This window comes from Salvelinus fontinalis, chromosome 18, assembly GCF_029448725.1.
Source record: "Salvelinus fontinalis isolate EN_2023a chromosome 18, ASM2944872v1, whole genome shotgun sequence".
NCBI classification, from domain to species: domain Eukaryota; kingdom Metazoa; phylum Chordata; class Actinopteri; order Salmoniformes; family Salmonidae; genus Salvelinus; species Salvelinus fontinalis.
The window spans coordinates 49,321,883-49,349,431 of NC_074682.1; the positions used below are offsets into that span (position 1 = coordinate 49,321,883).

The 27,549-nt window shown below is 42.6% G+C and overlaps 1 protein-coding gene across 1 annotated transcript in view; it reads left to right on the forward strand.

Annotated features, from left to right (window-relative positions):
• LOC129815694 (E3 ubiquitin-protein ligase rnf213-alpha-like) overlaps window positions 1-26,227 on the forward strand; it is a 64,479-nt gene extending 38,252 nt beyond the window's left edge. Inside the window, exons 29-68 of the mRNA XM_055869731.1 lie at window positions 70-3,672; window positions 3,766-3,896; window positions 3,992-4,087; window positions 4,227-4,351; window positions 4,481-4,603; window positions 4,738-4,790; window positions 4,904-5,048; window positions 5,311-5,446; window positions 5,579-5,770; window positions 5,859-5,989; window positions 6,759-6,916; window positions 7,357-7,566; window positions 8,413-8,600; window positions 11,459-11,579; window positions 12,220-12,320; window positions 12,558-12,737; window positions 12,823-12,989; window positions 14,659-14,761; window positions 14,893-15,007; window positions 15,123-15,309; window positions 15,656-15,852; window positions 16,662-16,784; window positions 16,932-17,042; window positions 17,313-17,555; window positions 17,779-17,872; window positions 18,652-18,686; window positions 18,777-18,880; window positions 18,988-19,144; window positions 19,478-19,652; window positions 20,131-20,225; window positions 20,401-20,649; window positions 20,797-20,926; window positions 21,065-21,145; window positions 21,336-21,516; window positions 21,749-21,950; window positions 22,120-22,197; window positions 22,308-22,505; window positions 23,218-23,310; window positions 23,584-23,762; window positions 25,133-26,227. Coding sequence (XP_055725706.1) covers window positions 70-3,672; window positions 3,766-3,896; window positions 3,992-4,087; window positions 4,227-4,351; window positions 4,481-4,603; window positions 4,738-4,790; window positions 4,904-5,048; window positions 5,311-5,446; window positions 5,579-5,770; window positions 5,859-5,989; window positions 6,759-6,916; window positions 7,357-7,566; window positions 8,413-8,600; window positions 11,459-11,579; window positions 12,220-12,320; window positions 12,558-12,737; window positions 12,823-12,989; window positions 14,659-14,761; window positions 14,893-15,007; window positions 15,123-15,309; window positions 15,656-15,852; window positions 16,662-16,784; window positions 16,932-17,042; window positions 17,313-17,555; window positions 17,779-17,872; window positions 18,652-18,686; window positions 18,777-18,880; window positions 18,988-19,144; window positions 19,478-19,652; window positions 20,131-20,225; window positions 20,401-20,649; window positions 20,797-20,926; window positions 21,065-21,145; window positions 21,336-21,516; window positions 21,749-21,950; window positions 22,120-22,197; window positions 22,308-22,505; window positions 23,218-23,310; window positions 23,584-23,762; window positions 25,133-25,283 — 9,141 coding nt within the window. The 3' untranslated portion in view covers window positions 25,284-26,227. The remainder of the gene's footprint in view (window positions 1-69; window positions 3,673-3,765; window positions 3,897-3,991; window positions 4,088-4,226; window positions 4,352-4,480; window positions 4,604-4,737; window positions 4,791-4,903; window positions 5,049-5,310; window positions 5,447-5,578; window positions 5,771-5,858; window positions 5,990-6,758; window positions 6,917-7,356; window positions 7,567-8,412; window positions 8,601-11,458; window positions 11,580-12,219; window positions 12,321-12,557; window positions 12,738-12,822; window positions 12,990-14,658; window positions 14,762-14,892; window positions 15,008-15,122; window positions 15,310-15,655; window positions 15,853-16,661; window positions 16,785-16,931; window positions 17,043-17,312; window positions 17,556-17,778; window positions 17,873-18,651; window positions 18,687-18,776; window positions 18,881-18,987; window positions 19,145-19,477; window positions 19,653-20,130; window positions 20,226-20,400; window positions 20,650-20,796; window positions 20,927-21,064; window positions 21,146-21,335; window positions 21,517-21,748; window positions 21,951-22,119; window positions 22,198-22,307; window positions 22,506-23,217; window positions 23,311-23,583; window positions 23,763-25,132) is intronic.
• Window positions 26,228-27,549: the final 1,322 nt, after the last annotated feature.

The following is a 27,549-nucleotide window of genomic DNA, read 5'->3' on the forward strand; positions in this document are numbered from 1 at the left end:
ACGTCCCATTTGTGCTGTGTAGGTAGGGTTTGTCAAAATACTTAATATGGCATGTATTTGTCTGTCTAGGATCCGATGGGACACATTCCTCTCTTTGAGGTCTTTCCAAAGGTCTTCTGCCGTCCCCCAAAAGAGGTTATGGGGTTGGAAATGAGAAAAGGAGATGACCCAGAGCTGAAAAGTGAAGATCCACTCATGGATGACCAGTGTTTTAGGAGTGAGGCCTTTCAAAGACCATACCAGTATTTAACACGGTTCTACAGGGGTGAGAATCTTGACAGCTTCACCTACCAAAGATTTGAAGGAACTCATGCAGAGTGCCTTCAAATGCTCTTCATCTACTGTGGCATAAGTGATCCGTCCTGGGCAGAGCTGAGGAACTTTGCCTGGTTCCTCAATCTTCAGTTGCTAGACTGTGAGACATCGGCCTTCTGTAACTTTCAGTTTGTTGGAGACACTCTTAGGGGATTCAGAAACTTTGTGGTTGACTTCATGATCTTGATGGCCAAGGACTTTGCCACTCCATCTCTCTGCATCACTGACCAGAGCCATGGGAGGCAGCAGATGGACCTCAATGGACTCAACGAAAGGGATCTAGCCCCGTTCCTCATCCGAAAGAGATGGGAATCAGAACCACATCCATATATCTTCTTCAATGATGACCATGCATCCATGACCTTCATTGGATTTCACCTACGGGAGAACAAGAAGAATGGGGTTGATGCCATTAATCCATCAACAAATGTGGTGATCAAGAGAAACATTATGACCAAAGATCTGTACAATGCCCTCAGACGTCAAAGAGTTCCATTTAACATTGACTTTGACCAACTTTCTCGGGCAGATAAGATTGTGCGTCTATGTCGTGTGCTGGGGATCAAGTGGCCAACAGACCCTGATGAAACATATGAACTCACCACTGACAACATACTGAAGATGATGGCAATTCACATGAGGTTCAGATGTGGCATTCCAGTCATCATAATGGGGGAGACTGGCTGTGGGAAGACACGACTCATCAAGTTCCTGTGTGACTTGAGAAGGAGTGGAGCGCCCACCGAGAACATGAAACTGGTCAAAGTTCACGGAGGAACTACATCTGACATGATCTACACCAAAGTGCACGAGGCAGAGGCTATTGCGGTTGCCAATAAGGAGAAACATGGTTTTGATTCTGTTCTTTTCCTTGATGAAGCTAATACCACGGAAGCTATAAGCAGCATTAAGGAGATCCTGTGTGACAACACTGTGCAAGGACAACAACTTGGCTCCCACACTGGACTGCAGATCATTGCTGCATGCAACCCTTACAGGAAACACACAGATGAGATGATCAAGAGGCTGGAAAAAGCTGGTTTGGGTTACAGGGTCCGAGCTGAAGAGACTGAAGAAAGACTTGGATCAATCCCTCTTCGGCAGCTGGTGTATAGGGTCCAAGTGCTGCCACCAAGCATGATTCCTCTGGTGTGGGACTTTGGACAACTCAATGACCACACAGAGAATATGTACATCCAGCAGATTGTGCAGAGAGTTGTGGAAAGAAATTCAATCAAACGAGTATCCATCAAGATGATCACTGATGTACTGTCGTCATCGCAGAGATTTATGCGACAGAGGAAAGACGAATGCAGCTTTGTCAGTCTCAGGGATGTGGAGCGCTGCATGCAAGTGTTTGTGTGGTTCTACAAGAACCACTCAATGTTTTCTGAAGAGTTAAGGGCATTCTTCCAGAAACAACCCCGGGAGGAGAGGAACAGGCGTGACCAGGTACCCCCACCTGCTAATGAGCCAGTTGATTGGTCGCTGTTGATGGCTGTTAGTGTGTGTTATCAAGCCTGTTTAGAGACAAAAGGTGAGTACCAGAAAGAAATCTGCAAATTCTTTCCCCGTGTCCTCCCCTCAAAAATGAAGCAGGAAATCTCACTCATGCAGGATCTTCTCCTAAGTGGGGTCCCAATGGGAGAGACAATAGCAAGAAACAAGGCTTTGAAAGAGAATGTCTTCATGATGGTGATCTGCATTGAGCTACGAATCCCCCTGTTTCTGGTTGGCAAGCCTGGGAGCTCCAAATCTCTGTCCAAAACTCTGGTTGCGGATGCCATGCAGGGCCAAGCTGCACATTCTGAGCTGTACAAAAGACTGAAACAAATTCATCTGGTGTCCTTTCAGTGCAGCCCTCACTCCACGCCAGAGGGAATCATCAACACATTCAAGCAATGTGCCCGTTTCCAAGAGAGCAAGAATTTGGAGGAGTACATCTCTGTTGTTGTGCTAGATGAGATCGGATTAGCAGAAGACTCCCCCAAAATGCCTCTGAAAACACTGCACCCCTTACTGGAGGAAGGCTGCATTGATGACGAGCCACTGCCCCATAAGAGGGTTGGATTCATTGGTATCTCCAATTGGGCCTTGGACCCTGCTAAGATGAACAGAGGCCTCTTTGTGTCCCGTGGTGACCCAGACCAGAATGAGCTATTCGAAAGTGCGAAAGGCATATGCTCATCTGACAAGATGATTCTGGAGAAGGTTAAGCACCTCTTCAAACACTTTGCCAAAGCATATATGAAGACTTGCAAGAAAGGCAAAGGTTTTTTCGGCTTACGTGATTACTATAGTCTGGTCAAGATGATGTTTGCCATCACCAAGATCTCTAAGCAGAGCCCTGGTGTGAACCAAATCATTGAAGCAGTCCTGAGGAACTTCAGTGGAAGGGATGATGTGGACGCAGTGCGTATATTCACCAAAGAGCTGCTGGGCAAATCCATTCAACCTGATTTGGATGGGATCAGCACTATTGATCTGGTGAAACAAAACATAATTCCAATTTGCCAAGACGAGGAGTGCCGATACCTTCTTGTCCTCACCAAAAACTATGCCGCCCTCCAGATTCTACAGCAGACATTCTTCTCAGACCAGAGACATCCAGAGATCATCTTTGGTTCCAGCTTCCCAAAGGATCAAGAGTACACTCAGATCTGCAGAAATATCAACAGAGTGAAGATCTGCATGGAAACTGGCCAGACTGTTGTGCTTCTGAACCTTCAGAATCTGTACGAAAGTCTCTACGACGCTCTCAACCAATACTATGTTTCACTTGGGGGTCAGAAGTATGTCGATCTTGGATTGGGAACCCATCGTGTGAAGTGCAGAGTTCACAAAAACTTCAGGCTTATTGTCATTGAAGAGAAGGAGGTGGTCTACACACAGTTCCCGATTCCCTTGATAAACAGACTGGAGAAGCACTACCTGGACATCAACACTGTCCTCAAGAATGAAGGGAAGGAGATTGTCAAACAACTTCAGGAATGGGTCAAAGTGTTTGTCTCTTTGAAAAAACAGCAATCCAAGACAAACAGATATCTTCCAACGGATGTCTTCATTGGCTACCACTCAGACACATGCTCCTCTGTAGTCCTTCAAGTTACAGAGAAGATGAAAGATGAATCTGACATTTCTGACCCTCAAAGAAGAGTCCTGGATGAAGCCAAGTTCATCATGCTGAACTGTGCTACTCCAGATTCTGTCATTCGTCTGGATGGGACCAAATTGTCTGATGTTGAGAAAGAGAAACTGACACAAATATATTTTGAGGAGCAGAAGCACAGATCCCTGGCTGACTTCATTGTATCTCACACACGGCTGGAGGAATGGTGCCATGCCCACTTTACAGAGGTAATTCACTTGACTATTTTATATTTTGAAGAATATGGATTGCATTGAATGCATCTTGTATTTTTCTCACAAATCTTTTGGCTCTTTGTGAAGGTCACAACGTTTTCCCGGCAATTGACAGCAGGAGATATAAAACAGCTCCAGAATATCACAGAGCTTTGCGACATCAAGCTGCTCTCACTGCAACAGTTTGACACAGAGCACTCCTTCCTCAAAGAAATCAGGTCTGCTTCAGCTTGTTTTTTTACATTTGTATTTGTGTTACTGTGTAGATCATTCTTGAGAAAGATATTAGAAAATAACTTTGTTCCCTCTCTAGACAATTTCTTGACTCTACCTCTGCCGACAAAGTCCTCATCATCCAAACTGACTATGATGTGGCTTCCCAGAGCATGAACATTCTTGCATCTGCCAAGTGAGTCTTTTCTTTTTGGATTTGTCATCACAACTATTGGATATTAACTAGTCGGATAGACTTGCAAGATATATATATATATAGTGTAGTTTTTTGTGTGCTTTTTTTATTACAACTTTTTTGTTTTTTATCTCTTCAGGTATTCGTCCATAAATGAAATCAACAAACCAACAGCTAATGGTGGCAATGGAAGGGTGTTTGTGTACTTCGTTACCAAACTGCCTCGAATTGAAGGTGGAACCTCCTATGTTGGATTTCATGGAGGTGAGATTTAAATGTTGTATAACATGCTGATATGATAATATGACCTAGCACTCCACAGAGAAAATGTTATCCATTCTGAAATGTTTTCAACGTTAAAGAGCAAGTTCCATCCACTTTGTTTTTGCAAAGGACCCTGGAAATCAGTTCACATTGATGACCTTAGAAGATCCAAAGAGTTTGTATCAGATGTCCAGTCCTTGAGAAACCTACCCATCAGCCAGCTGTTTGAGGACATGAAAGAGCCCTGTTATGGTAAATTAACTTGAATTTCTATTATACTCATTAGCACTAATGCCATAGTTAATAACAATGATTTTCAATTAGAAATAATTGAAAATAATTGTTTGAAAGTAACAGTTTTCATATAACTTTCTTTTTTGATTAAGCAATGCAAAGCGATACAGACACAGACTTCGAACCACCTGCACCAGAGCACTCTGTAAGTATAACTGTGGTGTTTGATGTTGGATATACTAAATGTTGCATAAGTGTGTATAAAGTTTATAGGTATGGGTGTGTGTTATTCATCTGAGCATGTTGGTGTTGTTATAGGCTGTGTTTGAAGTCACAGATCTAGTGCGAAGCTGTGTGCAGAGTGCAGTAAGCATGCTCAGAGACCAGGAGGACAGTGGAGCTCTCATTACCAGGAGGGTGGAGATCCTGCTAACACTTATGGAAGATAGTGAGGACCTGAAAGGTTAGGAACTAACACACAGTATTCCAGTGTTTTACTGTAGCTCCAAGACCCAAGCACTGTTTCAATGGTTAAAGACCAGACCTAGAACTTTTATTACAAAGGGGTACATGAGGGGTTCTAGATCGATGTGTTGAATTTTGTTTAGACATTTTTGGCCCAAGACAGACTTATCTCAGATCGTAACGGCAAGCCAATAATATAGCTAAAGTGAATTGACTTTTACATGTATTGATATACTTGATCTCTGTATTGTGGCCTAAAGCTGTGTTCCTGAAAACCCTGAGGAGCCGCCTTCACTCTCTTCTGGAGAACCACGAGAGAAACATCCCCTCCCCCAAGTACTGGGTGTTAACAGAGGCATCCAACATCAATGCTCTTCAAGAGGGGGGAACTTTCACGTATGTTAATCAATGATACTGCACTGTTAACTCAGCTGCACATAAAGTCCATCATTTCATTCATGTTCAAATGGTAATTTAATCTCATCGTTTAGGAGTATAGTCCGTCCATATGCTGTATGTGTTCCCCAGACAAACTCTGTGGAAGAAAATCCAAGCAGTGGTCACACCCGTTTTGGCGCAGTTGGTCTCAGTTATCGACAGGGACTGTAATCTGGACCTCCTCCTAGACGTCAACTGTGGGGAAGAAGTCAAGAAACTGTGGCTGGAGATATTCGGCAGCAACGAGATGCTTGATATTCCTTTTGTCAAAGTGGATTCCAAGTAGGTGGTTTTGCTCATATGCGATGTAGCAAGAGTATATCTGTGTTACCACGAGGTCCAACACACTCTATTTGTGTAATTCCTGCAGTTCTGAGTCTAAGACCATTCTGGTACAGAGCCATATCACAGCTGAGAGGACCATGCACTCCAGTATGCCCTTCAGCTGGAGGATCAGAGATATCCTGGATGAACTAATGATGCTACCTCAGCAGTACGAAAGTAAATAATCCAATGCCTTCTTTTTTTTCTGAAAGATACATTTAGATTGTTCTTAAATGCAGTTATCAAAACTTACCAAGGGAGACTCAAATGATAAGTGTGTCTTAAAGTTCTTAATTTGCTGTAGTATGTGTGTTAATGTCAACTGGGTGGTTCAAGTTCTGAATGCTGATTGTCTGAAAACCGTGGTATATAAGGACTCCGAAGTGGCGCAGAGGTTTAAGATACTGTATTTCAGTGCAAGAGGTGTCACTACAGTCCCTGGTTTGAATCCAGGCTGTATCACATCCGGGTGTGATTGGGTGTCCCATAGAGCGACGCACAATTGGTCCAGGTTTGGCTGGGGTAGGCCGTCATTGTAAATAGGAATTTGTTCTTAACTGACTTCCCTAGTTAAATTAAGGTTATATAATATCAGACTGTATACCATGGGTATGACAAAACATGTATTTTTACTGCTCTAATTACTTTGGTAACCAGTTTATAATAGCAATAAGGCACCTCAGGTGTTTGTGATATTTTCCCAAAAATACCACGGCTAAGGGCTGTGTCCTAGCACTCCGCGTTGCGTCGTGCGTAAGAACATCCCTTAGCCGTGGTCAATTGGCCATATACCACACGCCCCCTCGTGCCTTATTGCTTAAACAATGATCTGAAACATTAGAAAGGTTTTCACTATGTTTGTGTGTTTCTTAACTCAGATATCTAACCACTTACAGTATTTTTAGTTGCAGAACTTGCATAAACTTCACAACATTTTTCTCTGAAGGACACAGTCCTAGGCAGTTTGAGGAATTCTTTCCGAAAATCCCCCTTGGTCAGTATATGGCTACAATGGATGAAAAAATGCAGAGGGAATTTTTTCAAAGGTACCTGCAGGATTTCATTGCCATGACGATGACAGTGGCTTCAGCGGGGGAGTTAAAGGTATGTTATTGCAACATGTTCATACAAATAGTAAACCAAGCAAAGCGCTAATGCTGCATTTAGACGAGGGATGCAAAAAAAAACGCAATACTAGTCGGCATAGCAGGACAAGAATGCAAATAAGAGGGTGACAGCAAAAGCAAGCCAGCACGACGCTATGCATTACTATGATTTCAGTAAACAAACAGTGCAAATCAACATCCCGTAGAAGGCAATGCTACGGCAGATGTCAAAAGATTCCCCTCTACCAGTGTCAACAGCATTTACTATTGTGCTCTCATAGAAAACAATGACATCCGGTTTGCTGTCTACCTCCTACCATCTAAACACAGTAATAGCCTCCATTTAGGAATGGGTAATTCATATTTATAGTCAGATTTGATATAATATGCCTACACATCAATTAGGTGATCCTTATGAATATGTAACACTCTTCCCAGCTTCTATGTGACGCCCTGAACAGCTGTGTGAATGAGCTCCGGAGGCGACGAAAAGCTCCAAGTGAAGAGATTCCATCCATACCCCTGATCCACTCGGCCTACCACATGTACCGCACCCGCCTTCAGAACCTGTCCAGGATGATGTCCCTGCAGCCACAGGTGGCCCTTCACTTGCAGCGCAACCCACAAGTGAAGGATAGCCCAGTGATGGTAGGTTCAGAGATTTTCCACAAACGCTACATTTAGTAATGTGAAATCAGTGTTTAGGGGCAAAATGTTTGTGTTTATGAGTGCATGATACTAGTTGAACTTTTACTAGTGTATTGAAAGGAGGCTTCCTACATGCTATTAGAAATGTCATATTATGAAATGGTTCGTTCCGGCCAAGCAATCTGATCGGTCAAAAGTGTGTTCCAGTTCTCCCGGGTGGCGCAGTGGTCTAGGGCACTGCATCGCAGCGCCAGCTGCGCCACCAGAGTCTCTGGGTTCGCGCCCAGGCTCTGTCGCAGCCGGCCGCGACTGGGAGGTCCGTGGGGCGACGCACAATTGGCCTAGCGTCGTCCGGCTAAGGGAGGGTTTGGCCGGTAGGGATATCCTTGTCTCATCGCGCTCCAGCGACTCCTGTGGCGGGCCGGGCGCAGTATGCGCTAACCGAGGGGGCCAGGTGCACAGTGTTTCCTCCAACACATTGGTGCGGCTGGCTTCCGGGTTGGAAGCGCGCTGTGTTAAGAAGCAGTGCGGCTTGGTTGGGTTGCGCTTCGGAGGACGCATGGCTTTCGACCTTCGTCTCTCCCGAGCCCGTACGGGAGTTGTAGCGATGAGACAAGATAGTAATTACTAGTGATTGGATACCACGAAAATTGGGGAGAAAGGGGGGTAAAATTAAAAATAAATTTTAAAAAAGTGTGTTCCAGGCGTGTTGTTATTGAGCACTTTATCACTTTGTGATCAGTCCACCTGTGGCTTGTTCCTAGTGACCGACCGCATCACGTTGTGCCAGACCTGCTCTTGTGTTATTGCTTTAGTAACCATTTCTCTGCCTCACTCTACCAACAGGTTCTGGACGTGTACGCAGCAGTTGCCTGTGTTGAGCAGCTGGAGCCTCCTGCGTTGGACTCTAATACCCAGTGCCAAGACTGGCTGAAGCAGGTGAAAAGACTGCAGGGGTCTATAGAGCTGGTCTGCTCCCAGGGAAGCCTGAGGCAGTATGGAGAGAGGAGCCAGGAAATGTTTAACTACATCCGGTGAGAGAAATGGCCATTTGAAAGACTAGAGAGAGCCAAACATTAGACTTTTTGAAAGTAGACTTTTTATTTTATTTTACAATTCTGAAGAAAAACATTTTTTGATGCAAGAACGCATGATATTCAAAAAACAAGCAGTAGCAGTTACAGTGCCTTCAGAAAGTATTCCCACCCCTTGACATTTTGTTGTGTTACAGCCTGAATTAAAAATGTATTCCATTGAGATTTTGTGTCACTGGTCTACACACAATACCCCATAATGTCAAAGTGGAATTATGTTTTTAGAAATTAATTTAAAATGAATAGCTGAAATGTCTTGAGCCAATAACTATTCAACTCCTTCATTATGGCAAGCCTACATAAGTTCAGGAGTAATTATTAGTCACATAACAAATTGCATGGACTCACTGTGTGCAATAATAGTATTTAACATGATTTTTGAATGACTACCTCATCTCAGTACCCCACACATGCAATTATCTGTAAGGCCCCTCAATCGAGCAGTGAATGTCAAACACAGATTCAACCACAAAGACCAGGGAGGTTTTCCAGTGCCTCACAAAGAAGGGAACCTATTGGTAGATGGGTAAAAAAAAAGCAGAAATTAAATATCCCTTTGAGCATTCTGAAGATATTAATGACACTTTGGATGGTGTATCAATACAACCAGTCACTACAAAGATACAAGCGTCCTTCCTAAGTCAGTTGCCAGAGTAAAAGGAAACCGCTCAGGGATTTCACCATGTTGGCCAATGGTGACTTTAAAACAGTTACAGAGTTTAATGGCTGTGATAGGAGAAAACTGATGATGGCTCAACAACATTGTAGTTACTCCACAATACTAACCTAAATGTGTCGTGGAAATTCATACTGAGAGAGACTTTGTCATTTCTTCAAAAAATCATCTTTATTTAATATCGATTAATTATTGCATTAATGAAACTAGTCAAACCAACACTCTTGACTGTTGGGCCGAGCAGCCTAACCTTTACAGAAATGCAGAGATTTTCATATAGCTGACACTAAGAATTCTTAGTCATGGCTGGTTCCACCCCTCCCATGCTGATCAAGGGGCATCATAAGCAACTCTGGGTTCATCCGGTCGTTATCTGCAGGGGGTTGTTGTCTTAACCCCACCCTGGCTTAGTTTCCCAGTTGCAAGGATGATTTTGAGACAATGAGGGATTGTTCTACTCCTAAGCTATCCCTAGTAAAACACATTCTTGTCTATGCAATGCAGTCGTTAACTAATTTGTCAGTGTAACGGCTGTCTAGCTCTTCCTCCTCCTCGGACGAGGAGAGGCGAGAAGGATCGGAGGACCAATGTGCAGCGTGGTAAGTTTCCATGATTTAATATACATGAAAACAAGACACTATACAAAATAACAAACAAACTAACCGTCACAGTCCCGTGTGGTACAAACACTGACACAGGAAACAACCACCCACAAAATCCCAACACAAAACAAGCCACCTATATATGATTCTCAATCAGGGACAACGATTGACAGCTGCCTCTGATTGAGAACCATATTAGGCTGAACACAGAAACAGACAAACTAGACACACAACATAGAATTCCCACCCAGCTCACGTCCTGACCAACACTAAAACAAGCAAAACACATAAGCACTATGGTCAGGACGTGACAGTCAACTCAAGCCATCTCTAGTGACCATGCGCCCAGATTAGCTGCAGGGAACTAGAGTGGAGACCATAAAAACACAGCATTTGTAGGACAGAAATATCTTACAATTAGTTAAATATTAATTGTTTACCAATAATATCAATTAAATCATGTAAATACATAATTTTTCTATCACAATTGACAGAGTGAAAATAAGGAAGCCTGTACAAAATACAAATATTCCAAACATGCATCCTGTAAAGTAAAACTGCAAAACAATTGGCAAATAAATTAACTTTATGTCCTGAGTACAATGCGTTGTGTTTGGGGCAAATCCAACTGAGAACCTATCTTAACATTTTTAAGTATGGTGGTGGCTGCATCATGTTATGGGTATGCTTGAAATCGTTAAGGACTGAGGAGTTTTTTAGGGTAAAAAGAAATGGAATAGAGATAAGCACAGGCAAAAACCTAGAGGGAAACCTGGTTCAGTCTGCTTTCCACCAGACACTGGGAGATGAATTCACCTTTCAGCAGGACAATAACCTAAAACACAAGGCCAAATCTACACTGGGGTTGCTTACTAAGAAGACAGTGAATGTTCCTGAGTGGCCAAGTTACAGTTTGGACTTAAATCAGCTGAAAATCTACAGCAAGACTTGAAAATGGCGGTTTAACAATGATCAACAACCAACCAACTTGACAGAGCTTGAAGACTTAAAAAAAAAAAAAAAGTGTAAATATTGTACAATCTAGGTGTGCAAAGAGACTTACCCAGAAAGACTCACAGCTGTAATTGCTGCCAAAGGTGATTCTAACATGTATGATCTCAGGGGTGTGAATACTTATGTAAATTAGATATTTATGTACAGTATTTCATTGTCAAGATTAAAAAATATATATATGTATATTTAGTTATTATGGGGTATTGTGTGTAGATGAGAAGAAAACAATATTTAATCAATTTTGAATTCAGGCTGTAACAGAACAAAATGTGGAATAAGTTAAGGGGTATGAATAATTTCTGAAGGCACTGTATCTGAATAGATGTATTCATTTGTGAGTTTGGCCGATAGGTTGCGTCTTTGACCTTTCTTTTTGATGTAGACTTTTAAGAATAATATTTTCGGTTTTCTGTATGATAAACTCTTATTACAATGTAATTGTACTTCTCCCAGATACTGTATGTCTAATTCCCCCAGAATGAATAACGATTTGTCCGTGTTTCCAGTAATCATTGGAACCACATCTGCATCCTCTCTCTGTTTGTGGAACACATGCTGCTAGGCTTTGAGTTTGAGGAGAGGGAGCTCAAGCCTCTGGTCCTTGATCACACTCGTACCTTAGGCAAAGTAAGTTTATCTTGTATATTTTGTTTTGACCAACTTAACATGCTACTGAACGGTATTCTATATCACCATTTTCGCATTTGTACTCTTTAAGTTTTTGCTTATGTATGGTTTATTTTCATCCCATATTTCAGGTTTCGCACCCTTCAGACTTCATTTGCCATATGTGATCTTGAGCTTTGTAAACAGTTCTATTCAAATATCATTTTTGGACAGTCACTAAACATTGTGCTTATTTAACTTGTGCCCTAAATCAGGCTGACACATAATGTTTATTGGTAGACTTAAACAAATCTACTGGTTATGGGCTTACAAAACAAATACACCTGTACCATGTCAGATATAGAGTTGAAATGTATACACCTCACACTCATGGTTATGGGCTTAAAGAAAGTTCAGATGAATTCAATTTTGAGTTTGCATCCCAATATGACTCTTTATATACATCACAGAAGACTGAAATATAATAAAACTGTTTAACATAGAAACACCGGATTTCCAACGTTTATTTAAAAAAAAAGTTGATTCATTATGAAATTATGAAAAATATGAACAACATTCCACCCATGAGGCCACTAGGTTATTTGACTGCAGGAAAGGGCTACTTCATTTATTGGACTGTTATTTGTATCTTGTATGACAGATTCTGTCAAAACATTCAGACGTCAAATCTGAGGAACCCTTTGCAGCCGTCATTAAAATACTGAAGTCATGCAAGAAAGGAGCAAGTGATCTTATTTGCAAGTAAGGTCCAATTGGTTTCTTCATTTTGTTCTAAATGGTATTCATATAATTTGTCTATGTTATTTGCTGTCGCTGATAAGCTGTCCCTTACGGAAAGAACACATGAATTTTACTTGTGAACACATTTATAGTGTTCCAAAAACATTTGAAATTAGATTTTCCACATGAGAAATCATGTGGTTTTTCTGTAAGGGATATACAGAATTTGATGTTATTACCATATGTTGTTTCACTTAGGTTTGGTCTCCAGTGCCCTATGTGTATGGGGGAACCAGAGGACCCCGTGGACCTGCCCTGTCACCATATTTTCTGTCTTACCTGTGTCAGAGGATGTGTCAACGTGGGCCAGATGTACTGCCCCATGTGCAAACAGGAAATCCCAGATGACTTTGAGGTGAAAGTGTCTGAAGACGTACGGTGGGTGTGTTTTACAGTTTTGACTATGGATACCGGGACACTACTTCCTCAGTGAGTGTCTAATCTGTCTCCTATGGTTTTGCAGAGCTTCCATCACCCTAAATGGCCAGTTCAGACGGAGTTGCAGTGCGTTTTTCATAAACCTCGTCACTACTGTGTGCTTCAAGGACAACATCCCCCCATCAAAGGGTGTCATCCTGCAGCTGTTGTCCTTCCTCATGGTCGAGACAGACCCGATTCCACTTATCAGAGGTACCCCCCCACACACACACACATATATACAGTACCAAATCAAATTGTATTGGTCACATACACATGGTTAGCAGATGTTAATGCGAGTGTAGCGAAATGCTTGTGCTTCTAGTCCGACAGTGCAGTAATATCTAACAAGTAATCTAACAAATTCACAACGACTACATGAGTAATGTAGGATATGTAAACATTATTAAAGTGGCATTATTTAAAGTGACTAGTGATTTGAGTTTGCATGTTGGCAGCAGCCACTCTATGTTAATGATGGCAGTTTAACAGTCTGATGGCCTTGAGATAGAAGCTGTTTTTCAGTCTCTCGGTCCCAGTTTTGATGCACTGACCTCACCTTCTGGATGATAGCCCCAGGGCAGTGATTGGGGACACTGCCCTGTGTAGGGTGTCGTCTTTCGGATGGGACGTTAAACGGGTGTCCTGACTCTCTGAGGTCATTAAAGATCCCATGGCACTTATCGTAAGAGTAGGGGTGTTAACCCCGGTGTCCTGGCTAAATTCCCAATCTGGCCCTCAAACCATCATGGTCTCCTAATAATCCCCAGTTTACAATTGGCTCGTCAACAGTGAAGAGGCGACTCCGGGATGCTGGCCTTCTAGGCAGAGTTGCAAAGAAAAAGCCATGTCTCAGACTGGCCAATAAAAATAAGATATTAAGATGGGCAAAATAACACAGAGACTGGACAGAGGAACTCTGCCCTAGAAGGCCAGCATCCCGGAGTCGCCTCTTCACTGTTGACGTTGAGACTGGTGTTTTGCGCTCTACGGTTCTATGGTTTTTGCGACTGCACTTGAAGAAACTTTCAAAGTTCTTAAAATTTTCCGGATTGACTGACCTTCATGTCTTAAAGTAACGATGAACTGTTGTTTCTCTTTGCTAATTTGAGTTGTTATTTCCATAATATGGACTTGGTCTTTTACCAAATAGGGCTATCTTCTGTATACCACCCCTACCTTCTCACAACACAACTGATTGGCTCAAACGCAAGAAGGAAAGAAATTCAACAAATTAACCTTTAACAAGGCACACCTGTTAATTATAATGCATTCCAGGTGACTACTTTATGAAGCTGGTTGAGAGAATGGCCTTCATTTCTCAGAACAAGAATAGACTGACAAGTTTCAGAAGAAAGTTATTTGTTTCTGACCATTTTGAGAATGTAATCGAACCCACAAATGCTGATGCTCCAGATTCTCAACTAGTCTGAAGAAGGCCAGTTTTATTGCTTCTTTAAGCAGCTCAACAGTTTTCAGCTGCGCTAACATAATTGCAAAAAGGGTTTTCTAATGATCAATTAGCCTTTTAAAATGATATACTTGGATTAGCTAACACAACGTACCATTGGAACACAGGAGTGATGGTTGCAGATAATGGGCCTCTGTACGCCTATGTAGATATTCCATAAAAAATCAGCCGTTTCCAGCTACAATAGTCATTTACAACATTAATGTATACACTGCATTTCTGATCAATTTCATGTTCTTTTAATGGACACAAAATGTGCTTTTCTTTTAAAAACAAGGACATTTCTAAGTGACCCCATACTTTTGAACAGTATACACACACACACACACACACACACACACAATTGACAGATTGGATTACGACTCAATAAGTGTTTGTAGATGGCCTCTAATTTTATTGTCTTTGTACCAGCACAAAGTCAGATACACACCAAAGATTTCTCACCATTCGATGAGTCTCTGGACAAAAATCCTGTGGTGAGATCAGTGATACTCAAACTCCTGCTCAAGTACAGGTGAGTGAACCAGAAAAGCTGCTTATGTCATTGTAATGTTGTTGTAACCAGTAACGCAATTCAAGGTTTCAGAATAGATATGGTGTCAACACATTTTCCTGAATTTAACTCATTTGTGTTTTGTTTTTTAGCTTTGATGAAGTCAAGGAATATCTGCAGCAGCATTTGACATCGATAGAAGAGAGCAACATTGTTGATGCAGAAGATAAAAATGAACTGTATGCGCTGTACATTAACTGCCTTGAGGTATGATCTGATTGGGTGTCCATGCAGGCAGTCAAGACTGTTGTCCAATCAGAATAACAACATAGACCACAACTGCAGTATGATTATATGACTATTATACAACTTTCTGTCGCAGGACTCATTGTTGGAAAGAATGCCACAAGAATGCACCTGCCTTCAGGAAGAGACTGAGTTCTTGCATCACTTCCTGGACTCTGTCACTGACTCGGCTGAGACGGTCACAATAGAGTACCTGCAGCAGATCGCTAGGGTCCGCCTGTGCCTGGGAAAGGCTGCACACCTTCTCCATAGCATGCTGTCTGGTGAGAAAATGTATTCAAAAGTTCTGCTCCATGTTGGTTAAAAATTGGGCTTGTTGGTAAAAATTAGTGTTTTTTTTTTAGAATATAAAGATTATTGAAACCACTGGGCTCGAACTATTGCGATTACCAAAATTAAAAATCAGATTTATTTTTCACACAGGTCCACACACAAATTTTTTTACTTGAAAATGATTTTTAAATATAGGGAATTTAGATGCAACAAGAGCAACAACAAACATTGTGGCTGTTAGGCCGTCACAAGTGTGTGTCATGGGGAATGTAGAAAAGACTTGAGTTTGACTGACTGATCCAAGACATGTCCTGAAAGAAGTGTCTGGTCTTTCAGGGACATGTGCAAGTCCTCAGGATGTGGTTGAGGAGTTTCTTCGTGCTGTTATGAACCTGTGTGAGAGGAGTGTGAACGACTGGTACCGGGTCTACCTGATCCGTAACATCAGCAGACAGCAGGGTGTAGAGTGTGTCCAGAGGATGCTGAAGGAAGCCAAGTACAGGTGGCTTTTCCCTGAAGAGATACATCAACAGGTACATAGTAACATACGGCTTTCTTGAATGTTTGTTAAACCACATTTTTAACTGTTGAAAAAGCCTGTATTTATTTTCCTTTCATTGAAGTACTTGTCAAGTACATATTAAAGTGGAATGGAAGACTACATATATATCATATGATCTCTCTGTAAATGAACCCTTGCAACGAAGAACCATATATGTGACTGGTTACAGGATCGGGAACGTTTGACGCTAGTTTGTACTTCACAGTAGGACCTCGCGTACGGCTGCGATAGTGGTGGAGTTGACCATGCTGATGGTTGGCCATACATTTACATGTATTTCTTAAAGAGACGGATGGGGCTAAGGCTTAAGAGGGTGTGAAAAATGCTGAATGGGCGTAAACAAAGAAGAGCTCTCTAGCAAGTGTGAAAATTGCATCAACATTTTTCAAAGGGCATTTTCTCCTACTTGTCTGCTAAGTGTGATAACACGCATTAATCAACTTTCAAAATAACTTTCCAAGGTTTTCTCCAACTGCAGCGTATGATATACAATTTTGAAGCTCTAACATTTGAAATAAGCTCCCAACAGAGAAATCTGGCCACATATATGTGCATTGGGAATAATTCCAATATTGTCAAATATTTTCAATTTTTTTATGTGTATACCACATTGTGTCATTATTCAAGTCATCACACTTCTATCTTTTAAATATACTTGCCTGTTTTTTGATTTCATACTTGTTTTCCATACTTTTTATAAGGATTCATGAAGTCGATATATATATATATTTTCTAACACATACTGTATATATGGTTGTTCATCTGCGGGATTATGTGCAGAATGAAGATGGTGGGCAGATGGACCAGTATCTGGTCTATGGAGAGCAATACCTGGCTGTACGGGAGGCTGTTGCCAAAGCAGTATTAGAGGGCACTGTGGAGGACATAGAGAAGAAGTGTGAGGTATTAGTGCAATTCCACTCAGCTCTCTAACAGTGGCTCTCGTGCATTACTATTTTTAACCGGTTTGAAAGCATTTCTAATCATCTGAGGTAATGCATCATTGATAAGTGGATAATCCTCCGCTCTGTGTCTTTGTCTTGTTTATAGAGATGTACTGCACCTCCAAAGAGGCGGACCTTGTATATCCTGCTGGCTCTTTTCAGAGAAGTCACCAGTCTGTACCGAGCAGCCAACACAGGCCTCCACCCCAGCCCTAGGGTAGGGCACACATTGGACTCTGTTGTTGATGATAGAAACGGGGCAAACTAGTGACATTTCAACGTTAGATTTTCATATCATGTTGCTAATTTAAGCTAAATGTGACCTTTTCGTAGATTCCTAAAATGTCCCCCCAAATCTCAATCAACCCATCTTGATTGTCCCAGAAAAAATGGTTGATTGTCCCAGAAAATGTTAGGATGAAATATCTCATATGCCTAACTGATTCCTCAGAGGCTATATTTAACCATAATGGCTGTCCTCCCTCAGAAATGCCAAGAACTTGAGTACTTCATCCAGGGTTCAAGGTACCTAGATCCCAAGCCGGTGAGGGACTTTGCCATGGCATTGGTGCACAACAGGATGGGAGGACTGAGTGTCCATAATGGCCGTACCGGTGCAGAGCACGTCCTCATAGAGCTGTCTGTCCACCTGGCCGCTGTGCTGCTCACTGGGACAGACGGGGTGCTAACACCTCTTCAGCAGCTTGGCCTGACTCCTAACAACATGCTGGTATGATCCATCTCACCTCCATCTCATACTGCCTGCATCCCAATTGTCCACCCTTCTCCCGAAGTGTGCACCTGCATGGATTAAAAAATGGTGGAAACTCACTGTAGCCAATACGTACACCAATCCAATGCTTTTTCGGCAGAAGGGTGGAGAGTCGAAACACAGCCATTGTTCTCATAAACATTTTATTCCAAGTTGAATATCAGACTGTCTATTCCAACAGAGAGCCTTCATACCCACGATGCCTGAAGACATGCTGGCTATGGCCCAAAGGGTTTTAACACAGACTGGAGACCTTGAAGCACTCACCTGGTATAGTAAGTACAGTGCCCACAGAAATGTTGGCGTGCCCTAACTATAAAATCTGCTTTCTCAATTCACCGGTGGCATTGATTTTGTTAACCTTTTACTGCAGTGGGCTAAATTAGTGTTGGTAGTCTTAAACAAATCTACTTTGAAACAAATGTATACACCTCACACTCATGGTTATGGGCTTAAAGAAAGTTCAAATGTATTCAATTTTGAGTTTGTATCCCGAAATGTATCCCAGTATTACACTTTATATACATCCCAGAAGACTGAAATATAACAAAACCGTTTGACATAGAAACACTGGATTTTCAGCAGTATTTTTTTGGTGTGTTAATTAATTATGAAATTATGAAACATATTCATAACATTCCACCCATGATGCCACTAGAGGGCGATTTAGTCATTTGACTGCAATATGCTACAATATGTAAAGCTTGCCTGAATAATGACAAATTACTTAGATTTACAAAACACTTTCTTAAGAGCTCACTTCATCCACGACCAAGAACATTCACCTCAGCTTTCAGGTTGCAGTAGTGTCCTAATGTAGAAGTATCTCATACTGATCCCTACTAAATAACAGCTATTGAAGAATTGCAGCATAGAACACATATTGTAAGCATTATAATAACACATTATAATGACTCATACATGACAAGTATAAAAAGCATTATACCTGTTGGTAAAGTGTTACCGAATAATTAAATGATGAGTTGTGATGTATACTGAGTAAAACATTACAAAACTAAACATTAACATTTTGATTGACCTTTGTTCTCTACAGCCTGTCCTGAAGGACACCCTTGTGCTGTTGGTGAGGTAAGCACAGTTCTTCATGTAAAATTCAATTGACAAACATTCACAATGTTAAAAAACTCCACAGCAGACTAATTCACCCCCCCTTTGCAGTGTGGTCGCCCCACCCAGCTGGCACACTGTCTAGAGTGTGGGGCAGTAGTTGGAGGGAAGAACCATGCTCCTGTCAGAGGTTTCAGTGCTATGGGACTGCAGCGGTAAATTTGTTCCCTGTGGTGCTTACAAAAAGGGCTTCCTGTTGATATTGTTGCTAAAGCATCAGATTGACAGATCCCATGTTGAATGACTGAACTTGTCATCTTAGGGGAGATCTGACAAGGACTGGTCACATCCTAGGAGATCCTCAGAGGAGGGACAACCCAGACTCCCAGGACACCAAAAACATGTCCCTCGCCCCCTTCACCCTCGTCAGGCTGCTCACCCATCTAGCCATGCTGCTAGGGGCCTCAGAGCACCCACAAGTACGCCTGCTTGTCTGCCAATGGCAGCCCACTCTTTCTAGCATTGTGTACAGTGTACCAAACTACAATATCGTGGTTACAGAGTTATATAGAGTAATATGGAGTTGTTGTTTATCAGTCAAGTTCAAGTAGTTTATTTGCCATTATCTACTCAATTAGTGTGTAAATAATTAAGTTTATCACCTAATTATACGGTTTTGATGGAAGTAAAATACAAAGGAGATGTAAAAAATGACATATAGAAGATGAAAATACTAAAAGACAAAATATCTAAAAGATGACAACTACGGACTGCAGTATTTCACAATAATGAGATATCTCTCTCCTTTGTAGTCCATCCAGCAGATCATCCAGCCTCCAGCTGCAGAGCCCTGTGGATTTCTGATTCTTCACCTGCTAAAGGATATGGATCATGTGACCAAAGCCCTGGGGAAGGGAACAGATGGCATGGTCACCACCATCCACCTGATAATCAGATCCATCCTGGAGTCACCACAGACCAGTCCATGTAAGGCCTTTCATTAATGCTCTCATACATCCTCTGACAGGTATACTTTATTATCTGATTTGAACTCAATCAAGTTTTTAAGCGTATACTCACAATCATATTTTAACACAATCAAGTTTTTAAGCGTATACTCACAATCATATTTTAACACAATCAAGTTTTTAAGCGTATACTCACAATCATATTTTAACACAATCAAGTTTTTAAGTGTATATTCACAATCATATTTTAACTTGAATAAAGTATCACATTTTTTACTGTGAGCGAGAGTTGCACCTTTTCCTTTCAAATACCAATGTGATTTTTTGGTTGCATCTCGTCTCACTTTGGTTGAGTGCCTCTCACTCCTCTCCAAACATTTTGAAACAATGAAAGTCAAAGCAAGTTAATTGTTTGAAATGAAACAAAATCTAAATCACATACCCGCGTACTTATAACACAGATACTAGTAGCTACCTCATGGACTCTTTGTTTCTAGGGATGGCTGGCTATGATTCCCAACTCTCAACTAAAGAGGCCAGAAATACCTGGGAGACAACCGTTGCTACTGACATCATCACTCCTCAGTTGAAGGTGAAACCTTTGGATAACATTTGAAGTTAGATATAGTTTGATTAAAGATGTATTTGATTAAAAATATATTCCAGCTATATTCCAAGTCAAAGATAAGATTGCACCTTTGAAGGGACACAGAGTTTCACTTTGTGTGTGTCTGTGTGTACATACCTGTGTCTGTTTGACATCACAGCATCTTGACCAGCGGCTGAGAGAGGTGAATGCCACAATCAGAAATGACTCGCGTGTCTCCTCTAACTTCATCATGAGGGTGACATTTGGGGATGAGTGTCCGTTGTCCTCACTACCTCGGCGCTCCCAGGTCCACTGTTCAGGAGTGTGGAGCTTCAGAGAGAGGGTGTCCCTACTCAGCCTCACCCACATCGTAGAGCAGAACGACGGAAAGGACAAGCTCCCTCTACTATGGAGGTTCCTACAGAAGGTAATCCGTCACGAAACCTGTGTTCTTTCTTCCTATTGTAAATAGATTTTCTAAATCTTGCATCTTTGAATAGTTTCTGAGTGAGTCTGTGACGTTTAACTCACATGATCTCCTGCATTTTCCATGCATTTTTTGGCGTTTTCGCAGGAGGCAGAGTTCCGGCTGGTAAGGTTTCTTCCAGATATCCTGGCCCTGCAGAAGAGTCTGGTGAAAAGTTTCCAGAAGTCATCAGACTTGATGAATGACTCCATTAGAGAGTTCATCCAGAAACAGTCAGGTAACGTCAACTGTCCATCAGAATGATCCATCCTTCGCACTATGCAGCATAGTTATCATCATATTATTGCCAATTTGAGACTAAGATATGAAAAGCAGAATTGAGTGATATAATTTATGGGGTTTTGTCTTCTAACAGCACCGATGAGAGTGTGCTATGAGAAACGAATCCAGATCTTCCTGAATACATGGAACTTGCTCAGATTGTCAGTAGCCACCAGTGAGTTACCCTTCTTTGACTACCGTCCTCTGTAAAGCAGGACAAAGTTGGCCGTACAACTGGAACATTGTCTGTGCCCGAAATGGCACCATATTCTCTACATAGGGCCCCGGTTGGAAGTAGTGCACTATGTAGGCAATAGGGAACAATTTTGGACATAATCATTTTCTTTGTGTGTCTGGATGTGCAGGTGAAATAAAGATCCCAGAAGAGTTCTGGAAGGAGGATTTGGACCAGGACAGTGACCTCCAATACCTCCTGCCACGGCGCCAGGGTCCAGGCCTGTGTTCCACCGCTCTGCTCAGTCACCTGGTGGCCCTGCACAATGAGCTGCTTCACGCTGTGGACCGCCACACTGGGGAAGACACCAGGTACAGCACTGCCAAGGAACCAATCACCCCTCCCATGCCACACACCCCCATCCCAAACAAACCCCACCCACCCCCAACCTTGGTTCTAAACACAATAATGAAAATATTTTTTTTTAAGGTAGAATGGAAATGAAAGATATTTGGAACTAACACTGGATTTGTTTACCGCACAGCCATCAGCCAGTTTATCCAGGGATATAAAAAGGTCTCAAAGTACTTTCTGCTCCAACAGCTACAAGGTGAGTCTGTCAGAGCTGACAGATCTGCATGTGATCCGCTATGAAGTGGAGAAGGACCTGCTGCCCCTGGTGCTGTCTAACTGCCAGTACAGCCTGGAGCGTGGCAAGGAGACCCTGTCTGAGTACGACCTGCCCAAGATCCAGCAGCAGGTCCTAACCCGCTTCCTGCAGGGCAAACCCCTCATCACACTAACTGTGAGTCCTGGCTTCTAATTAAGGCCCCAGACCCTTTCTTCTTGTCCCCAGACCCTTTCTTCTTGTCCCCAGAAACCTTTCTTCTTGTTTACCCCCCCTTACAGATCTGAAGCGAATGGATAGACGAAAGCAATGCTTCACTTACTGAATCCAATGTGTTGACTTTCAGGGAATCCCGACTCTGGTCACCAGACACGAAAGAGATTACGAAAGCATTTTTAAAACAGTGAAAGGAAAAGTGTCTCAGGCAAGTTTTACAGTAGTATTAATATTACTTGTATTTGTTGACACACCATTGTGACGTCATGTGAATACATATCACATTTCAGCGGTACAATGTCATTATTGTTTTCCCAGGAGCGTCTGACGTCCCTGACCCTCACAGCCCTGTCCAGGGATCTGGGGTCGTACAGCGAGGTGTGTGATGCCCTGAAGGCTGTGGAGCTGGCTCTGGGCTTCCTGTCCATGACTGGGGGAGATGCCGACATGCCCTTGGTGCGTTACCTGGAGGACACGCTCAGGATGAGCGAGCAGACCGAACCACACTTCTTAAAGGTGACCATGTTTATTTGATATTGTGTGTCAGATTGATCAGCTAGAAAGAAATACAGTACAACCTCTAAGATACAAACCTAAGAGTTAGACTGCCTGGTCAACTGAACAGGCAAACCTAAGAGTTAGACTGCCTGGTCAACTGAACAGGCAAACCTAAGAGTTAGACTGCCTGGTCAACTGAACAGGCAAACCTAAGAGTTAGACTGCCTGGTCAACTGAACAGGCAAACCTAAGAGTTAGACTGCCTGGTCAACTGAACAGGCAAACCTAAGAGTTAGACTGCCTGGTCAACTGAACAGGCAAACCTAAGAGTTAGACTGCCTGGTCAACTGAACAGGCAAACCTAAGAGTTAGACTGCCTCGTCAACTGAACAGGCAAACCTAAGAGTTAGACTGCCTCGTCAACTGAACAGGCAAACCTAAGAGTTAGACTGCCTGGTCAACTGAACAGGCAAACCTAAGAGTTAGACTGCCTCGTCAACTGAACAGGCAAACCTAAGAGTTAGACTGCCTCGTCAACTGAACAGGCAAAGTTAAGAAATTAGAACGTTCAGGTGTTCCGAACAACCTCACTTCTAATGTGTTCTTATCTCTAAGGTCCTACTGTACTGAGATTCAAAAGATCTGCGTTGTATCCGGTGTACCGGTCAATGTTGCCAGTATTCAGTACATGTAGTCAAACGTGTGTCTCTGTGCTGCCCCATTTCTTTAGGCTCTGGGCAGATGCAGTCTGAAGCACTGTGTGGCTCTGTGGCAGCTCCTCTCTTCCCTCAAATCAGAGAACATGCTGAAGAGTCTGAAGAGGGTAACCAACAGCTTATCACACATACTGTAGTAATACGTGACACAATCATCCTAAAAAGAACTCGCCGGCTCCATCATTGCAATCATTGCTGAGAGATGTTTCAGTGTTTTTCAACCCTAGCATATTACTTTGGTCAATTTTAAGTAACGATTTGCACAGATGAGGAAGGGTGAATCCATAGCCATCGTTGGAGTTGATTCCCAGTAATGCTGTGTGATACCACTGTTGGTCTGGATAGCTCTGACTTTCCTTCCTCTATCTTCCCTCCTGAAGGACCCATTCTCTGGGGTCTCGGCTGAGTACCAGAAGCACCTGGAGGAGGAGCAGAAGAAGCTGCTCCAAGGTTTCATCACCGTGGGGAACATCAACACCTGGCTGCTGGAGATGCACGAGTTCCTCCTGCTGAACCTGGGGAGCCCTCGTGCCTCGGATACCTATGGACCACACTGGAGGTGAGGACAGACAGCAGGTGTGGGCGGGAACAGGGGCTACTCCCGAGGTCTTCCAATTCCAAACCATCATTGTAACTCAAATTTTTCATTAATGGGGACATTTGCATTTTAAGTGCATGTGACATGTTGCTGCCAAACACATACATTAGCCTTGGATGTGAAGCCACATTCACAATGTAAGGGCTAAAGTTGCAGATCTAACGTCGAAGAAAGGCAGATGTGACTTCACATATTTTGCTGGTATTTGCTCCCCTTCACTGAACAACATTGTCACGTCTACTCCCGCTCGCCCTCTATGGCGCTCAACGTTGCCGGTCTACTCACCACCGGTCCTGGGAACACTCATTCGGCACACCTGGACTCCATCACTACCCCCTTTATCTAGCACTCCCTAGCATCACTCTTCAGGCAGTATTGGTTCAGACGCTGCACTTGTTTTTGTAACGCTCCATGTTCGGTGTTATTCAAATCACCATCTGCACCTGCTTCCTGACTCCCTGCGTTAACTGCTTCCTGACTCCCTGCGTTACCTGCTTCCTGACTCCCTGCGTTACCTGCTTCCTGACTCCCTGCGTTACCTGCTTCCTGACTCCCTGCGTTACCTGCTTCCTGACTCCCTGCGTTACCTGCTTCCTGACTCCCTGTGTTACCTGCTTCCTGACTCCCTGCGTTACCTGCTTCCTGACTCCCTGCGTTACCTGCTTCCTGACTCCCTGCGTTACCTGCTTCCTGACTCCTGACTCCCTGCGTTACCTGCTTCCTGACTCCCTGCGTTACCTGCTTCCTGACTCCCTGCGTTACCTGCTTCCTGACTCCCTGCGTTACCTGCTTCCTGACTCCCTGCGTTACCTGCTTCCTGACTCCCTGCGTTACCTGCTTCCTGACTCCCTGCGTTACCTGCTTCCTGACTCCCTGCGTTACCTGCTTCCTGACTCCCTGCGTTACCTGCTTCCTGACTCCCTGCGTTACCTGCTTCCTGACTCCCTGCGTTACCTGCTTCCTGACTCCCTGCGTTACCTGCTTCCTGACTCCCTGCGTTACCTGCTTCCTGACTCCCTGCGTTACCTGCTTCCTGACTCCCTGCGTTACCTGCTTCCTGACTCCCTGCGTTACCTGCTTCCTGACTCCCTGCGTTACCTGCTTCCTGACTCCTGACTCCCTGCGTTACCTGCTTCCTGACTCCCTGCGTTACCTGCTTCCTGACTCCCTGCGTTACCTGCTTCCTGACTCCCTGCGTTACCTGCTTCCTGACTCCCTGCGTTACCTGCTTCCTGACTCCCTGCGTTACCTGCTTCCTGACTCCCTGCGTTACAAACACAGTTCCGAGGTCTGAAATCACAACCTGTTTTGTCTACTTTCTCTCATTCTAGTGTCAAAGAGACATTGGCTGCATACATGGACCGCAAAGAACTACAAGTCCCGTCTGACGTGGAAGCTTCCTTCCCTGACGAGATACTCCTCTCACAGATTGTGGAGACCTGGAAATTTACTGTGACTTACAAACAGGAATGGATGATGTGATCGATTCCACATGACCGTGATTTGTAAAGGACGACACTAGATCACCGGGGAAATGGTAGAATAGAACACAAGTGCTTCTGATTGTATGATGTATAGATGTTCTTTCTCCAGTGATAGCACAGTATGTGCCACACTGTCACACCATACTTAGATACTAAGAGCATTTATAACTGGTATGTGGAGAATCTTGCCTTTCTCCTTACAAAAACTGCCTTGAATGCAACGTTTTCATAGAAAACAAATATTTTTTGGGTCAGGCTATGGGCTTGGTTCAATCCGTATCGCTGAAGTTCAGGGTATTAAAGGCATTGTTGCTGCATTCTCATGAGACTGCATTCACGGTAAACGCTGCATATGTCGGCTCAATTGGAAATTACCTTTACATTTTAAGCGCGCTATAGTGGTGGACTTCGGGTTTACGGATTGAATCAAGCCTTATATTAACCAAACTGTGTTTACAGAATGTTTTTTGCCATAATTTTTGTTATTGGTGGTTGGTGTTATTTTAAAGTTCAGATCAGTGCAGTAAGCATCCACTTGAGGGGGCTATTGGCCCACATTTTGTAATTTACAGTCCTGAAGATCTAAAATCAAGTTAGTTAAATACATGACCAAATCATTTTATCTGCTTGGTTTTAATTCATTCTAGTTGAATATGACTACGTTATCTTCTTCCATTTGTTTTAAAAAATGTGTCCAAATCATGGCATCTTGAAATAAAAGGGCTGGTGCTGTCAAGAGTGATGTTTGTCACGCCTTTGCTGGTCATGTACTCTTCATTTACAGGCCTAGATAATACCCTCATTTCACTAACTTGCCATTGCCAATAGGTCATATTTAATTTATTTGAAGGTTTGCTTAGATGGCTTATAACCTATTTAAGCAGACCTTCAAATTGTTGCGTAAGATTTTAATTAATAAACTTGAAATATGATGACATGTAATTGGTTCATGTATTCATTTAGCATTAGTAAATGTTTAAATGTATAAACCATATTAGAAATAAGTGTTATATGTAAATCATTAATAACAGGCCTTGTATTAAATATTGTATAATTATTCCTCATTTAATGGTTAACAAACTATCTAAGGGGAGCGATCAGAGAGTTCATGCTATCTGCCTTTAGACTTCCTCTAGAGACTGTAAACAAGGTGGCTTTCCACCGAGTGCACAGACGTGGAGCTCGGAGCGACAAGACCAAGTGTCCCCGACCGATCAACGCAAAAATTAAACACTACTAACAAAAGGAGCTGATCAAAAGCAGAGGAAGGGAGCTTAAAGGGATCAAACTCGGTCTGAATGACCAATTTCTCCAGGAGATAAACGAACGTCGCAAGAGGCTGTATCCTGTCCAGAGGCAACAGAGGGAAAGGGTTTAAGCGTGCATTTCTCATTGTAGACAAACTCTTCATAGACAGACAGCTCTTCAGAGACAGCTCTATAACACCACCGTGGTACTAAATGCTATGGGGATGTCAGGTTACGGGAAAAATTATGGGGACTAAAAATATCTGAACACTACGAAGTTGATATGTGCACAAACACACTCTACACGCTGGTTTACACATATGGACACATTCACACACACACACACTTGATCTCTCCTCTCACTCTCTCGTTCTCCTCTATTGTCTAGAGCTTTTCTATAATTTAATGGTTTTTGTTTGTCTTTTTTTTGTATGTCTTTGTCTACATGTTTATCTAAGTTTACAACAAGCAATGGGAAGATCTCAGAACAGAGACTTTGGGGAATAACAACATATTTTATGGGATACATTTGTACTGTAGTGAACCCTTTTCTTGTCTCTATAGTAATGCAAGTTCTCTTTCATAATCATGTGAAAAGTCAATTGCTATGAAAATACTGGGATGTGTTTTTCAATGAAAATTATGTTAAGTTTAATTATGATGCAAGTATGATGGCTGTACCACAACAGGCTGTACCACAACCTGCCGTGATTGGGAGTCCCATATATATATTCATGATGGTGATACAGTATGGATTACAATTATCATCCTGAATATTGCAGCTATACTCACTTCATGTTACACACATAGACACTCAACCATGCAAATTAGTTGGGTTAATATTTATTTAGACATCTCACATTATAGTCTTACTCTTATCCAGACATCATACACACTCTCACTAAATCACATCCAATATCATACACATCAACCTACTCAGATTTACTACACACACATAATATCTTGACTAAATTTTCTAACATCTGTGGCATTGGCTCACAGGCAAACAGGCAAGGG